The sequence below is a fragment of the Artibeus jamaicensis genome, unplaced genomic scaffold (genome assembly GCF_021234435.1).
Source record: "Artibeus jamaicensis isolate MK-2021 breed Jamaican fruit bat unplaced genomic scaffold, CSHL_Jam_final scaffold_1964, whole genome shotgun sequence".
NCBI classification, from domain to species: domain Eukaryota; kingdom Metazoa; phylum Chordata; class Mammalia; order Chiroptera; family Phyllostomidae; genus Artibeus; species Artibeus jamaicensis.
Window position 1 is genome coordinate 35,287,453 of NW_026522030.1, and position 14,953 is coordinate 35,302,405.

The 14,953-nt window shown below is 36.4% G+C and overlaps 1 protein-coding gene across 1 annotated transcript in view; it reads right to left on the reverse strand.

Moving 5' to 3' along the window:
* TMC1 (transmembrane channel like 1) overlaps nucleotides 1-14,953 on the reverse strand; it is a 119,689-nt gene that overhangs the window by 73,331 nt on the left and 31,405 nt on the right. The window contains exon 4 of the mRNA XM_053656415.1: nucleotides 14,813-14,941. Coding sequence (XP_053512390.1) covers nucleotides 14,813-14,941 — 129 coding nt within the window. The remainder of the gene's footprint in view (nucleotides 1-14,812; nucleotides 14,942-14,953) is intronic.

The following is a 14,953-nucleotide window of genomic DNA, read 5'->3' on the forward strand; positions in this document are numbered from 1 at the left end:
CAGTTAGTTGAAGGAGCACACTTTGGCCTAACGTACAAAATAGATAACTTACCCATAACCCATGATACAACCCTGACTGCACAGGGGAGTCAGGACATGCTGTATCGCCTTCAACACATTCTCATCCCAGGAAACATGTTCCTTTTTTGGGTTAGTCAACTTAATGTTGACTGTTCTTTCCTCTTGTTTTCATTTTGATAGTGTGATTGAGCAACTTCTTTATTGCTCCAGTAAATGAAAGACATTTCAAAACTTGTCTTTAAAGCAACTGTAATCAAAACTTGCACTCATGAATACTTCCCAGTAAAAGGATAAGAAGAATGAGAAGCCTTTTCTTAGTAATCACATTTTTAAAAATTTGACCACTTAAAAGCCCTGGCTGGCATAGCTCAGTGGATTGAGCACTGGCCTGCAAACTGAAGGATTGTGGTTTGATTCCCAGTCAGGGCACATGCCTGGGTTACAGGCCAGTCCCCAGCAGGGGGTACAAGAGAGGCAACCATACATTGATATTTCTCTCCCTCTCTCTTTCCCTTCCCCTCTAGAAATAAGTAAATAAAATCTTTTTTTAATTTGACCACTTAAATTAACATAAAATTAAAATGGTGACTTTTCCTAAAATATTATTGAGTAATTGAAAGAAATTTGCAGAGTAAAGAACTAGTTTAATGTTCAGAAAATAAAAATGACTATAGGCTCCTTAGGTAATAGAATGCCATAGTTAGACTGGTAGAATGATTTAAAGTCATTCTAATACTGGAAGTGATGGTTCAAAATATGTTTTTATAAAGGGGATGCTGGTGTCAGTAGTTGTAATGGTTAAGATACTCAATTGGTCCCTCTATAAAATACACAATAATAACTATTCCACTGGGTTTTAGTATGCTTTATAGAAAAATAATATGTATGAATCTATATAATATAATAATAATGTATGTAATATATATATGGAAATAGCAAGAGCATTATAAATAGTAGTCTATATATTTGGAAACTTGATAAATTGCCCTTAGCAAATAAAAAAAAATTGGAAACAATTTTAAAACAAGCAACAACTAAAGAATAAGCAAATACTTTGTCTGTGCATTTATATAATCTTTTAGCCTATATATCTGGCTTATTTTGGTGTGCTTCCATTTAGAAAGCACCACTTCACAGACTATATTTCACAGAATATGCATGTGTGTGTGTGTGTGTGTGTGTGCATGTGTGGTGCTCTCTACAGAGGGAGAGAGAGAACCAAAACCTCTAAAATTTTTTCAGCAATATATTTTAGAGTGATTTGTGCACAAAAAGTTCTTAAGGCAATTTTTTACTGGTTCTAATGATACTCATGGAAATGTGTGACAGCCAGCTATTGGTGTTGGTGAGTAACTAAAGTGATGCTCAGGTAGGTCAAATTTATATTAAGTTCAGGGTTACTGCCCATAGAAATTCTCCAGACCTAGAAGAGCTTATCTGCTCCTTGGGGCTGTGAAACAATGCTAATTTTCATGGCTGCCTTAAATGTCAAATAAAGACTCAGACACATTTTAGTTATACTCTAGAGATCAGCCAAACATCTCAGTAATTTTAAATGAATCAAGGGAGAAATGACATAGTAGTGCTATTTGCCATATACATATTACATACATTATTATATTATGTCCATTCATGGGCTTTAGGGATTTAATTTTAAAAAATAAAAACACTAGACCTTCTTCTACTCACTGATTAAGTTCTTCTTAATTCTCTTCTATACCTGGTTAACTTAAAATTGAATCTAGAGTTTAAAATACATTCCTTGTATTATAAGAGCGGGGGAGTGGGGAGAGAGGACCACACAGATTTCCCCAGGAGCTCAAAGCTTGTGCTGATCTTCAGTTATTGGTCACAGCAAAAACTGGTTTCCCTCCATAGAAGGACACCAAAAAATTCTGAGATTGTGACATTATCAGCAGAGATAATACACTACAAATTTACCATAATAAGTTCTTTCTCAGTGGAAAGTAATCTATAATAGTAACTTTATAAATTTCTCCAGATCTTCTTACTAATACCTATGTTAAGATTTTATTTTATTTTGTTTTGTTTTTGTGTGTGTTTTAATGAATCCCTGGAGCATGCACTTAGCAACACTAACACCTGAAAGCAGGGGTGGTATTATGGGGACTGCAAAAAACTGGGCCATATCCCTAAGACATCTAGGTTCGAGCCTATAATTATTGCTTTGGTTTTATAGCACACATGAGATTTGGGAAGAATGTGACCTTAATGTCACAAAAGAATCTTAAGATCAAGTGTCCAAGAGTAATAAGGAAAGCTAAATCTAAAAGCCTTACTTCAACTACTCTGTCACTGAGGATTTGGAAAATGGTGGTGTTTCGCCCACCCCCAACCTGCTATGTTGTAGGAAAACTATTCTCAGAAGTAGATGAAAATAGCACTAAAAATACAGATTGCTTTACATAGCTGCAAGAAGGATCCATTAAAATTCTGGTCAATAAGCAAATTCATTTCATTGTTATCATTCTTTTATTCTCCCTTTAAGTTGAACATTTTTTCTAAGTATTTATTCAGCATGCTTTATGTTCCTAGGAATGTGTTCAGCACTTTCAAAGAAATAGAAGAAATGTGTAGACTCCTTTCTAAAGCTTAACTCTATTAAGAAAAACGAGTTATAGGCCCACAGAATTGTTATATAACAGTGCCAGGCAACCTTAACATGAAAAAGCAGTAGACAGTGGAGGCTTGTTGAAGATACTGTAGCTGAGATAAGAATGAAACTGGACATTAAAGGGCTGATAGAATTTGAGTAGGCAGAGAAAGGCATTCTAGGCATTGGCTTGCAGAAATTTCCCTAACAAAGGAGATATTTTCACCATGAATTGCATATACAAACTTATATTCTTAGATATTGTTATGTTCTTAGATAGACACTCAGGTCTTCACAAGGCCATTAAGAGGGCTCAGTGGATAGACTGTGCTAATTAGGGTGGTTTGCATGCACTCTAATCCAATGCATCTATTCAAAGACATGTGAATACTCTGAAGCAGGAGGATGCAAAGGGTGCTGCCTCAGCCTGAGAGGAGACATTCTGCTTTGAAAGTTTGGGTAAAATATTTCTGCACAATGCTTATGTGTTCATGTTTATACTTTGGAAGCATGTTTAAGTATTATGAACTATTTTTTACATGATGTGTGGTAATATTTAGGAGTGCTAAAAAGCCTTAGTTTTCTATTGAAACTTGTGTTCTGCCTTTTGATCCAGGGGTGGGCAAAAAATTTAAAAGGATGGCAGTTCAGTGAACTCTGTAATTGACTACCTGGTCAATTTCACTGCTGCCCCATGACAAGCTAAGCTCTGGAGGTCTGTCCTAAGCACTTGGCAACACAATTCAGGTGAGATCACCCACAGAGCACACTATGCTCCTATGCTCTGTTGACCTGCATTCCTTCCATAGCTTCCCTTTGAACCTCCCCTGATCTCTGTGACTGATCACTGGTCAAAAAAACAATAATAGTGTATACATAAATGTAAATATTCATTTTTCTAAGAAGTCCCATATGTTTATGTAGATATCAGAATGTATGTATAGGTGTATGTGTACATATTACTCATATACATGTACATATGTAAGTTCATACACATATATAACACAAAAGCATAGTTAACATTTATTATTTTAAAATGTTGCATTTTCAGAACAACAGAAGGGAAACTTAGACACATTATATTTAATATGTAAAATTATTCTCCTTTATTTTATATAATTTGTTATAATAGTCTAATATAATGTTCTCCAAACATTCTAAGAAGGCTTAACCATTTTTGTTCTATAGCAACAAGCTTATTGAAGTCCCCCCAGACAATTTTCCACTTGTCACTCATTGGTCTTGTACATAAAAGACAGCCTCAAAAATGCTTTTGGTATTCTCTTACAATAAACCTAATAAAGTAAAGGATTATCTTCACTATTAGTACCTTACCTGAAATCTCAATGACATTGCCCCAAAACAACAAAGAAATACCTCCCAAAATAATCTTATTTTGTGCTTATCAGGAGCACATTTGCTTTATTTTTACTTTTAATGTATTTCGTCAAATGTTTTTAAAGCATTTTTTCTAGATAATTTTTAAGTGATGACTAATAAATTTTTCCTTTCAATCACTCTTCAAAGATAATATACTTATAGATAGTTTTATAATAAGTTATAAAACTTAGCTATCACTGATAGCTGAAATCTAAAGAGTGCTAATTAGGTAAATAGCTATTTATCAAAAATGGCAGAGTAGAATGCTTTTGGAAGCTGTGAAAGCTGATTCAGTGTGGGTTACAATATATAACACTTTGACTGATAAGACTCTAGGAAATAAGGTACTATCAAATGAAATTATGATAATAGTAACCACACTTTATGAAGAAAACTTTCAAACTTTCCTATATCTAATACTTATTTTTATGATAATTATCATTAACTTAGAGTATACTGTAAAATACTGTATAAAACAATCCCTATTTTTTTGAATTTTGGGGTTATTTGAATCCTGGATAAGTAAATATTTGTAAAAAGTAGTGACTAAGGTTGATTGCCTAGATTCTTAGGAAGCATCTTTGAATATCAGCATTTTTTAAGTCCATTTTACCAATATCCTTACACCAACTGTCTGGGCAGAATTTCTGGCTGATTTAACTAAGCTATCTGTATTAGAGTAGGTACAAGCATTGCAAATGCCTTCCCAGCTCTCCAAAGAGTTGGCGGATGCAGGCCACCTGAAAAACCTGCCAACCCAAGATGAAGAGTAGAACATCTGCAGGTAACTATCGTAAATGGTGCAGTGTAGATAAGAAAAATTAAATGAATCATGACACAAATGAAGGGGGAGAATTTTTGATAGACAAAAATATCCTCAATGTTTCAGAGCTGACTTCCTTAGCAATTAAAAAATTTTCCAAAATATTCACATCCCAAGAAAAAAATAATTTTCTCACTTGGTTCTTTTAAGGGAGAATTTCAAAATATTTTTTAAAAGCATTATTGATTACAGTGTTATTTATAATCATCAAAATATGGAAGTGGCCCAAGTGTCCATCAGTAGATGAGTGGATAAAACAACTATGGGAGATTTACACAATGGAATATTACTTGGCTGTAAAGAAGAAAGTTTTACCCTTTGCAACAGTATGGATGGACCTGGAGAACATTATGCTAAGTGAAATAAGCCAGTCAGAGAAAGACAAATACCACATGACTTCATTTATATGTGGAATCTAATAAACAAGCTGAATTAACAAGAAAAATGGGGACAGACTCATAGAGAATAGGCAGGGAGAGAATAAGGGGTGGAGGGATAAAGCAAAAAGGAAAAAGGACTCATGGACATGAACAACAGTGTGAAGATTGCTGGGGAAAGGGGTTGAGGGGACTAAATGGTAATGGAAAAAATACAATAAAAAATTAAAAAGCATTATTAAAATTAACCACAGTAATTTCCCAAGCATTGACAATAATACAGCAAATATTAACGGGATGAAGTCTGAGACAAAGAATCATCAGGGAGATTGTTCTTATTCAATGTTCTTTCTAATGCAATGAAACACATAATTGTGGTAGGTGAACTCTAATGTGAATAATAAGCCAAATTAGATTTTTGATCTCAAGCAATCATTGATTACTCTGGAATAATTTTTTTCATTAAGATAAATGTTTAAAAAGAGAAGGAGAAGAAGAGAGAAATAGTGAATCTCTGTGTGTGATAATAGATTTGGGACAAAATTTTAGAATATAACATGAAAGACATTTAGCAGGGTGTTAAGATGAAAACTAGATTGGTTATTAATGCACTTTGTACCTTTATCAGGAGTCCTGAAATTACAGAATAATTCTTGTCCTTCTCATAGGCAGCTCTAATTCAAGCATTCCATTGTTTACACATTAAATATAGGAAATATGTTACAGCACAACAAACATTTTTTTCTTTAGCCTCTGCTTTCAATCACTCCAGAGGAAGTTTCCTCTAGCAAAAATTTAGTTAATCAAAGGCATTAGATCTCCCAAAGAGAGAGCTGGAGCTGACTCAGCCACAGATTGTTAACTTTTCAGGAATTTTGTGACTTGGTTTTAAACTGTTGATAGCTTAAAATTGGTCATAGTGAGAATATTCACACCATGGAAATTGGAAAGTACTATAAATCAGTGCTTTTTACCAACACATTCCTATCTTTTTCTTATATATTCATCCAGAGCTTTAAAAGGTCCCTATCACGTTAATGATTCTCTTGCCTTTGGAATGAGTGTCCAACAACACAATAAATCACCATTAACATTGCCTTCACACAGGAAAGAGTAATTAAATGCTAATGAAGTACAGAGCACGATGCTAAGCTGTAAGGGAAAAGAGCTATAAGACATCTCCATGTCCTGAGAAACTCAAAACCTATTCTGAAGGGAAAAGAGATTTACGTATAAATTTAAAAATGCAATACAATACAGCACAATGAGACAATCAAATGAAAAATAGAGTCTCCTTGTGTCCTCTTTCTATAGGAGGTGGCAAAGCAAGGCCTTCGGAGGGGAGACACTGGTTTATGAAGGAGACAGAACTCAGGGCTGGAAGAAGCATAGAACGAAGTATAGCAGAAAAGTGGAGAGGAGACTGGAATCAAGTGAGAAAGGGTACACAGATTATCTAGAGATGATTAAACTCATGTCACTGGAAAACATGGTTCAAGTTGAAAGCAGTGCAACACGTGAGAAAAAGCATGAGGTTTTAGAGATGGAGAGACCTAGATTTTTGAGTCTTCACCTTGACAGTTGCTAGCAGTTTGAGGCAACTGTACTCTGTGAATCTCAATTTTCTCCCCTGTAAAATGGGGATACCTTCATTTTCAAAGTTTTTATGAAAATTAAATAAGTTAATGTGTGTAACATCTGGAACACAGAATTTGATACACAGTAGACACTCAAAAAAACTTGGAGGTAGTTTTCTCCATCTCCAAACCCTCATGGCCATGACCAAGAACTGATGATTTGGAAAGGGAGCTGGAATTCAGCATGTGAATTCACATTGTGGAGTTCACTGATTTTTTTAAGCAACAACTTTTGAACTTTTTTTTTATTACTGAGAAGATATTGAAGGTTTTGAACATAGAAATGGTATGTTTGAAGTGGTATTTGAAAAGAATATCCTGGTTATAATTCATGAACATGTCTTTGGAGTCATATAGACTTGGGTTCTATAATACCGGTTTACTGAATTATTTAGGATTATTGAATTCTGCTATTGGAATGAATAGAACTCATAGAAGCATTAAACATAGATAATAAGAAAACTCTTGTCTCATAATATTCGGGTGAAACTCATAGGCAGGGTCAAACCATGGGCCTGTGTCTGAGTAATCCCCCAGGGCCCCACACTCAGATGGGCCCGGTGCTTAATCTAATGCTCTGACGTTGCTCTTGTAATTCTTAGTAATTGAGATTTTTTATTGTTTATAAGGGGCCTTGACTTTCCATTTTGCACTAGGTTCTACAACTTATGTAGCTGACCTTCCACATAAGAGGTTTTAACTATAGCTAATAAATAATCTTATAGCAAATAGGCATATTTTATAAGATCTGTTCCAATGAAGATGGATAGTAAATTAGTAAACTGTAATACCTGACAAAGAAAGAGAGAAAATAGATAGCAAATATGATGAATAAATTAAAATAGTATAGTCAGCAAGAGATAAATAGACCAAGTATGTTCCTGTCACTTTGGGACAGATATCTGTCACTGATAAAATTGACCACTCATTGGTAGTATCCAATATAGTTATGTTCCCTTCTCCTGTGTTCTGCTCAAGAAAAGCAGTTATAGTTTATGACATATCAACAGGCTAGTTGACAAGGTACTGCTGTGGTCAGGTATATGTGCCCTGTGTCATTCTGATAGGGCTTAAGTCTTCCTCATTCCATGGACCTCTTTGGGACCTCAGTCCTTTTAATCATACCATCAGTAGAGTGTGAGAGACAGGGCATAGGAACACTGTGAACTCCAGGATTAAAGAAGTGTGATTCTGTGGCCTACAATACCACTCTATTGCTAGTCTACCTCCAGCTTGTTCATTTATCCCACCTCTTTGCCTTTGCTTCTCACTGTGCTTTAAATATCCTAAGTCATCTGATTTGAGCATGTTAATTTGGTTTGTGAACCTGTCAGTTCCATGACTTCTGGGAGAGATTGCCTGGTGGTATACTTAGAGATCATCACATCAAAGCAAGTTTCTAAACAAGATCATCACTTAAAAATGGTTCAAACATAAATAATTATTTACCCTTCTGAGCTTTATTTTCCTTACATGAAAGCCAAAACAATAATACCTACCTTGAAGAATAGTTGCAAGTGATAAACAAAATTATGATAGGAAATTAATAATAGCTAAATTTTATAAAATGATTACTAGGCACCAGGCACCATTCTCAGTGCTGTAGGTCTATTTACTGATTTGATTCTCTCTATAACTTTGTGAAGCACTACTACTTTTATCTCAATTTATAGATGGAGAAAACTCAAGGATACAGAGTTTAAGAAACTTGCCCAAGGTCACAGCATAAAGCTTAATAGCTAGCAGGCACTTGTTAACTAGCAAGTAAACTGGATGTCAATGTTACATTTTGATCTACAAAATTCGAATATACTGATTGCCTTAGACTCTCCATTCTTTGAATCAGAAAATTAATCTCCCCAAGATACATATAATGTACAAGAATTGAAGGCTTATTCTTTAGTTGAGTTATTAGTTGAAAAGAAACCCAAATGGTTAAGTGTGTGTGCATGTGTGAGTAGGCATGGTTAGAAATCTTCTCGTGTGGAATCACTTCTTCCTTCACAGTAAGAGATGAAGGAAAGGCCTTTGTGAACTAAAGTAGAAATGATGTTTATTGTCTAATAAAAAAAATCTTTAAGTTCCAAGGAAACTTTAAAAACAGGGTAGTTTTCCCAAATGGCTTAAACAGAGGAAAGCAACTCTGGTCTGTTCACACTTTTCTAGAAATGTATTACTCCCTCGAACCAAAAAATAAAATAAAGTGACAAACAAAAATAAATGTGACAGACGGCAGGTAGGTTGAATAAGAAAAAATGTTCTATTAACGGCTAGCTGACAGTTTCAAGCACCTGTCTAAATGTAAATGAAATCCTAAAAGTAATGTTCTTTGTTTCATTGTATGTTTCACTAATAAATCCCCGGGCCTAGTCAGCCCAGTCGACCCTGGGCCAGGGCGCTATAAAGCTCAGAAATTGAACCAGTTAGTATTGTAACTTAAAAAAACATATTTTATGCAAATAAATATTTTTAAAATGGCTTCTACACAACAGCCAGTCCTATGTAAAAGTATCCTTGGAGTGAGTGCTCCTGTACCCTAACTCATAGACTCATAAAATGTGAAAACTGCTCCCTTCTCTAAATATCCCTCAAATAAGCTTCTTTAAATATCCAGTTAAGTGTTTTTTTAAATTTGTATATGTTACTAGTCACAGAAGCATTTTTATTTCAAATGAATGCTTTATATAGAAGTGCACTGTGTAGAAAAGAGAAACTATAGGTCTCCTCTGCTGGACGCTGGCATTGTGGCCAAGCTGGCCTCCCTCTCACCTCCACCTCCCTTGCACTGAAGGGATTTCACCAAACCACTTGAGCTTTGAGGACAGCAATTTGAAAACCATGGGCCACAAATTAATCCCTTCATTTTATAAAATCAAGGCTCAGAGAGGCGAAGTTAGAGGTGGAGCTTAGATCAGAATCCAAGCCTCTAATTTTCAATCCAAAACCTGTTCTGTATTCTACTAAAACAAAATAAAGTGGCCACTTATTTAGGGTTCATCATGAGGGCTTTTAATCTACAATATGGAATGTTCTGATATAGTTAAAGGCTTTAAGTTTCAGGATGAGTAATAGGTAGACCTGTTATTTTCCACCCAGGTGTCTTATTTCACCTGCAGTGGCTGCTACCAGGTCATTGTGAGCACCCCTTACAGGAGGAAACATCTAGTCATCCAGCTTCTCAGTTATACCACATACAACTTAAAAACAGTTTATACTTCAAATCCTCACTGTTGAATATTTTTTTAGCTAGGTAACTAATGAAAAGTAGGAACTGACATTCAAATAGTTGGAAAACATACAACCATTTCCCTTTCCCCATCACCTCCCCCTCCACACACACACAGTCTCACCCATTCAATAAACCATTCACAGAGTAGAGTGTTCTGCTTAATGAAGTTTTCTGTTTCTCAGAGTTAAAGGCAGTCTCAACCTTGACTATATATCAATGACTTTTAGAGTAAAAGAATTTTTTTACATATTTTATACACACACACATACACATTTCTGATCTGAGCTAGATGCACATACTCCTCCACCAAAAGATTTTTATTCAATAGATATAAGGCTACAGAAATGCGTGAAACTGGCTGTGGTTAGTGTAGTTCAGTGGGTTGAGCATCGGCCTGTGAACTGAAATGTTGCTGATCTGATTCCCTGTCAGGGCATATGCCTGGGTTGCCAGCCAAGTCAGGGGCATGTAAGAGGCAACCAACTGACATTCTCCTCCTCCTTCTCCCTTCCTTCCATCTCTCTCTAAAAAATGAATGGGATCTTTTTTAAAAAGTGTAAAACTGTATTAATAAACAGGAAAACATACACATTGAAAAACACCATTCTACAATGACGGTGGAAAAGAAGTGCAAATACTTGCCCTGAAGAGTAAATCCTGCTGCCTTGAATTTGCAGAATGCTACTTCCTGGGCCATATCTGAGAATCCATATAGATTTGTAACTCATTCTTAGAGCTTCTTGCCACTGTATTAACTGCTTATGTTAAACTGTCTTGGCACTGGAAGTCTCGAGGATACTACATCTCCCAGTGGTAGACATTCTTTCAAAATGCAAAAACTATCCAAGTGTCCCACAACATCTTCAGAACTGTAAGCTTTCTGGAGCTTTCCTCTAAAACATATCTTGAAACACTGACCTTCTCTAAAATCTGTTTTAGAGTTTAAAGCCAAAACCTTCCCCAAAGGGAAGCCTTGGAACCAGACGTCGGTCCAAACCTGTGATCAAAATATGTGCTCTGGTTACACTGAGCCTAGAACCTCACCTCAGTCCATAGATTTAGCCAGGAGTGGTGACCGGAGGCCGAGTTTGGGAATAACATAATCCTCAGAAACACTCTTTCCAAGTTAGATGTGCTTGCAAGATACACAAGAAAGGAGATAAGCTGCCTGACTCCCATGTTTTAGTAACATTGGGGTAGAGAAAACTTTATCTACATGTACTATGAACTATTGATGACCAGTTGCTCAAATAATGTGAATAACTGAAATTTACGGGGGTGAAGCTGAAAGCAGCATTCAAAAGCTGACAGAAAGACAGGTCAGGCATGATAGTACCAACAATTTCACCACAGAGGCTGAAACAAGAATCAGGCTGACCGTGGCGATTGGCACCTGTACTACTGAGAGTTGCAAAGCCACAAAGCAGAAGAATTGGTCATGGAGAATTGTCACAAGACAGTGAGCATTGTTGACAGGAGAGAAGCTACAGCTGTTTTTTCTCCGGGCCTAAATTTGTGCTTCCATTCTGTGAAGCCGGCTTTGGCTTTGATACACTGAATCACTGTGTTGATAACATGCCTAAGTTACTCCAGAGCTGCACAGGTAGGAAACAGCAAACTCCAATGCATACTAGGTCAGGCCACGTAGCATCAGCAAGGGATGTGGGCTGTTTGGGAATTACGCAAACTGAAGAGAGAGTGTCCTGTTAGTGGGGGACAGGGATTGCTCAGCCCCCAGCTCTTATTTTAACGTAGGAATGTGTCACCAGACCTTCCTCTTATCCAGAAGCTGGGCATCTGGAATTTTTTAAAAATATAAAGTCTCTTCTTTTAAAAGTTTGACAAGAAAGAAAAAAATTATTATAAAAGTACCCAAAAATGGTTCAAATGGTAAATTTTATGTTATGTATATCTTGCCACAATAAAAAATAACAACAAAAAAGAAATGAAAAGCATGTGAACCAAATAAAAACCACCTGTAGTTTAGATTCAGCTGTGGACTTCCTATTATCAACCTCTGCCCTCATAATAGGGCCTGGTGTTGACCTTGCTTCCATCTCAATCCCTATCTCTTCCTTCTTTTAAAGATGCCTTAATCCCTGGACTCAGAATCAAGGACCCAAGTCCTAGAATCTGCCTCAAGGCTCCCTGAAGGTATATTTGAAAATCCTGAGAGTGATCTGGCCCTGAATTCTGCCAAGTTGTCAAGATAACCTGCCTCCTTTGCTGGGGCGTCAAAGCTTTATGGCCCATCCAGACTTTAACCAATGCGTCACCATCCCGCAAAGGTCCTGGGGTTGCCAGTGGCTGGGTCTACTTCCACCTTGTCCTACCAGGTGCACACTCTCTCTATCTCTCCTGTCACACTGTAGGGAATCAGGCACCATCACATCTGTCCTGAGATGAGAAAATTATCATAACTTGTATTTCCCCGCTATGTGCTATGTTCTGACACCATGCTAGGAGCATTACATGAATTATCTCAGTTAATGATTCTCTTAACCCTGAAATATGTGTAATTTCACATGGAACATGGGATCAGAAACTACATAATTCATGTAAATTGCATATCTACTGAGCGGAAGATCTGAAATTCAAGCTTAAGTCTGAGGCCCACGCATGCTCCATTGCCTTTCAAGGGAGATAGAGGCAAGGGAGAGTGGGAGATGGATTTCTATACCTCCATGCAGGTGGGAAAGGAGGCAATACTCTTTAGCATTCTTAATCAATTTCATACCATGCTTTGAAAGTTCACCGTATTATCACTTTCCAATTTTGTGACTTTTGTATACAGTTATCTATGGTTCCCAGATTTGGGGATTTCATGGTCAGTGATATTTTAAAATATATTGTGGGAGCCAACATAAGGTTGCCAAACTTCTATTTTGCCAAGTGTAGGGGAAGTCAGAGATGCAATATGGAAATCAGAGATGCAATACAGTTCCAGCAGTAAAGACATCCGGGAAATGTTAGACTCTGTGTAACCTTTTGTGACTGCTTAACTGTCTGTGGTCTCAGGCTTGACTGACTACCCCAAAAGCCAGTATACCTCCCAAAGATAAACATGATGGCCCCATGAAGGAGGTTAATGAATGTACAGAGTGTGGACAACTGCCTGAAATGCTATCTGTTAACTTAGAAATGCATTGTTCTTTCTGGTGGACTAAGGGACTACCCACCATATGGTTTTTTTACTATTAACATCTATAAAAAAAGAGCCCCTGTCCTGGGAGGGGTGTGATTCCTCCTGTGGGCCACCACTGGGAGAGAGCAGCTGCTTTGCCCGTGCATGTGAGTTTCTCCTATTACAGTTATTATGAACTGAATGAGGCTACACGTCAGTTCTTTGGAATCAACCCTGAATTTAGATTTTTGGGGCTTTCTCCCAATACTAAGTAAAGATATTTTTTTAATCTATCAGCATCATTATCACTTCATTGAATGAAAAACTTGTAACACACACAAGTGCAATTTATGCACACATGCATGAGCACATGCACAAACATTAGTAGGTTCGTGGAACCAGAAATGCTTCTTGCCTTTGCCTTCCTTCACAGCTGGTGTGTACATGTGAATACACCAGAGTTCCCAGCAACAATTGTGCAATGCAAAACTGTGCTTGGAAAACCATTGTGTGAAAGTTGGAAAACCTAACTCTACAAAACAAACCAATGCTATTACAAATGTCCACTAGTTTCCCACCACAAAGGCTAGATCTAGAATATCTTATTTTTAATTAGTAAGTGAGGCCCCAGGAGATTAAGCAATTTGCTTAAAGCTTTTTCCGAGCAAAGACTAGAAGTGAGTTATTCTGGTAGCTACTTCAGTTCTTTTCATCACCAGGGGCAATACTACTATAATTTTCACATTATAGAATTTATTTAACTGTAATATTTAACATTGTAAGTTAAATAGGCTTAAGGAGGTATAGCTTTGGACATGTCCTACTATTTTAAAAAAATAGTTGTGTGAGAAAATGCAATCTGTAGCATGAACTTTCATGCTAACATGACGATTATCACAGATACATTCCCTTTTTTCATGTCCCTCCTGCCCCAGGCACCATGACAAGGAAGTATAATGTGATCCTCAGAGGGGAATCCATTTATCCTCCAGAAAAGGACAATCATGGGACTTTTCATATTAGAAGTTTATAAGTCTGTGTGCCTGTGAGTGTTTTTGCACCCTCATCAGTACTCAACATAGGAGTTAAACCGACTCACTGACATGTAACCAGATTATTAACATAACCTATAATTAGAATAGTATTTACTGTTCTGTTGGCTTAGCATCCTCCCTGAACTTTAAAGAGAGCTGTGACATGAAAATGTCATTTGAGGCTGGGACTCTATAGAGAAACAAGCGTACAATTCACATAAACTTGTAAAATTCAAATATATCTTTTAAAGAGGGAGAGTAATAAATGTATTAAACTAAGGGAACTCTTAGTTCAAGAAACAAATCATCAAAGGTGACCATGAGAATTATAAGACTCAAAACAATATATTTGCTTATAGTTTTAAATTTGTAATTATTAGCCTGGCCTCTCTAGTGATATGGTATGCATATATAGTACATGACATATTATATATAGCAATATGACCATGAGTATTATATATAATAATATGAGTATTATATATAGTGCTATATGTTAAATACAGGTAGTACACAGAAGATTTAGGAGATCAGTATCAAGGAAAGCATTTCTAATTATGAAAAGCAGCATCATACTTGAGAACTTCGATTTTCTTCTCCATTTTCCAAGGCTTGCATTTGACATTAGCAATCATTTGTCTTTGCTCATCTAACTCAGCCTTTAGTCTTTCCAATTCCTCTTCATCAATTTCATCATCTTCGTCCCTTTAAAAGGAA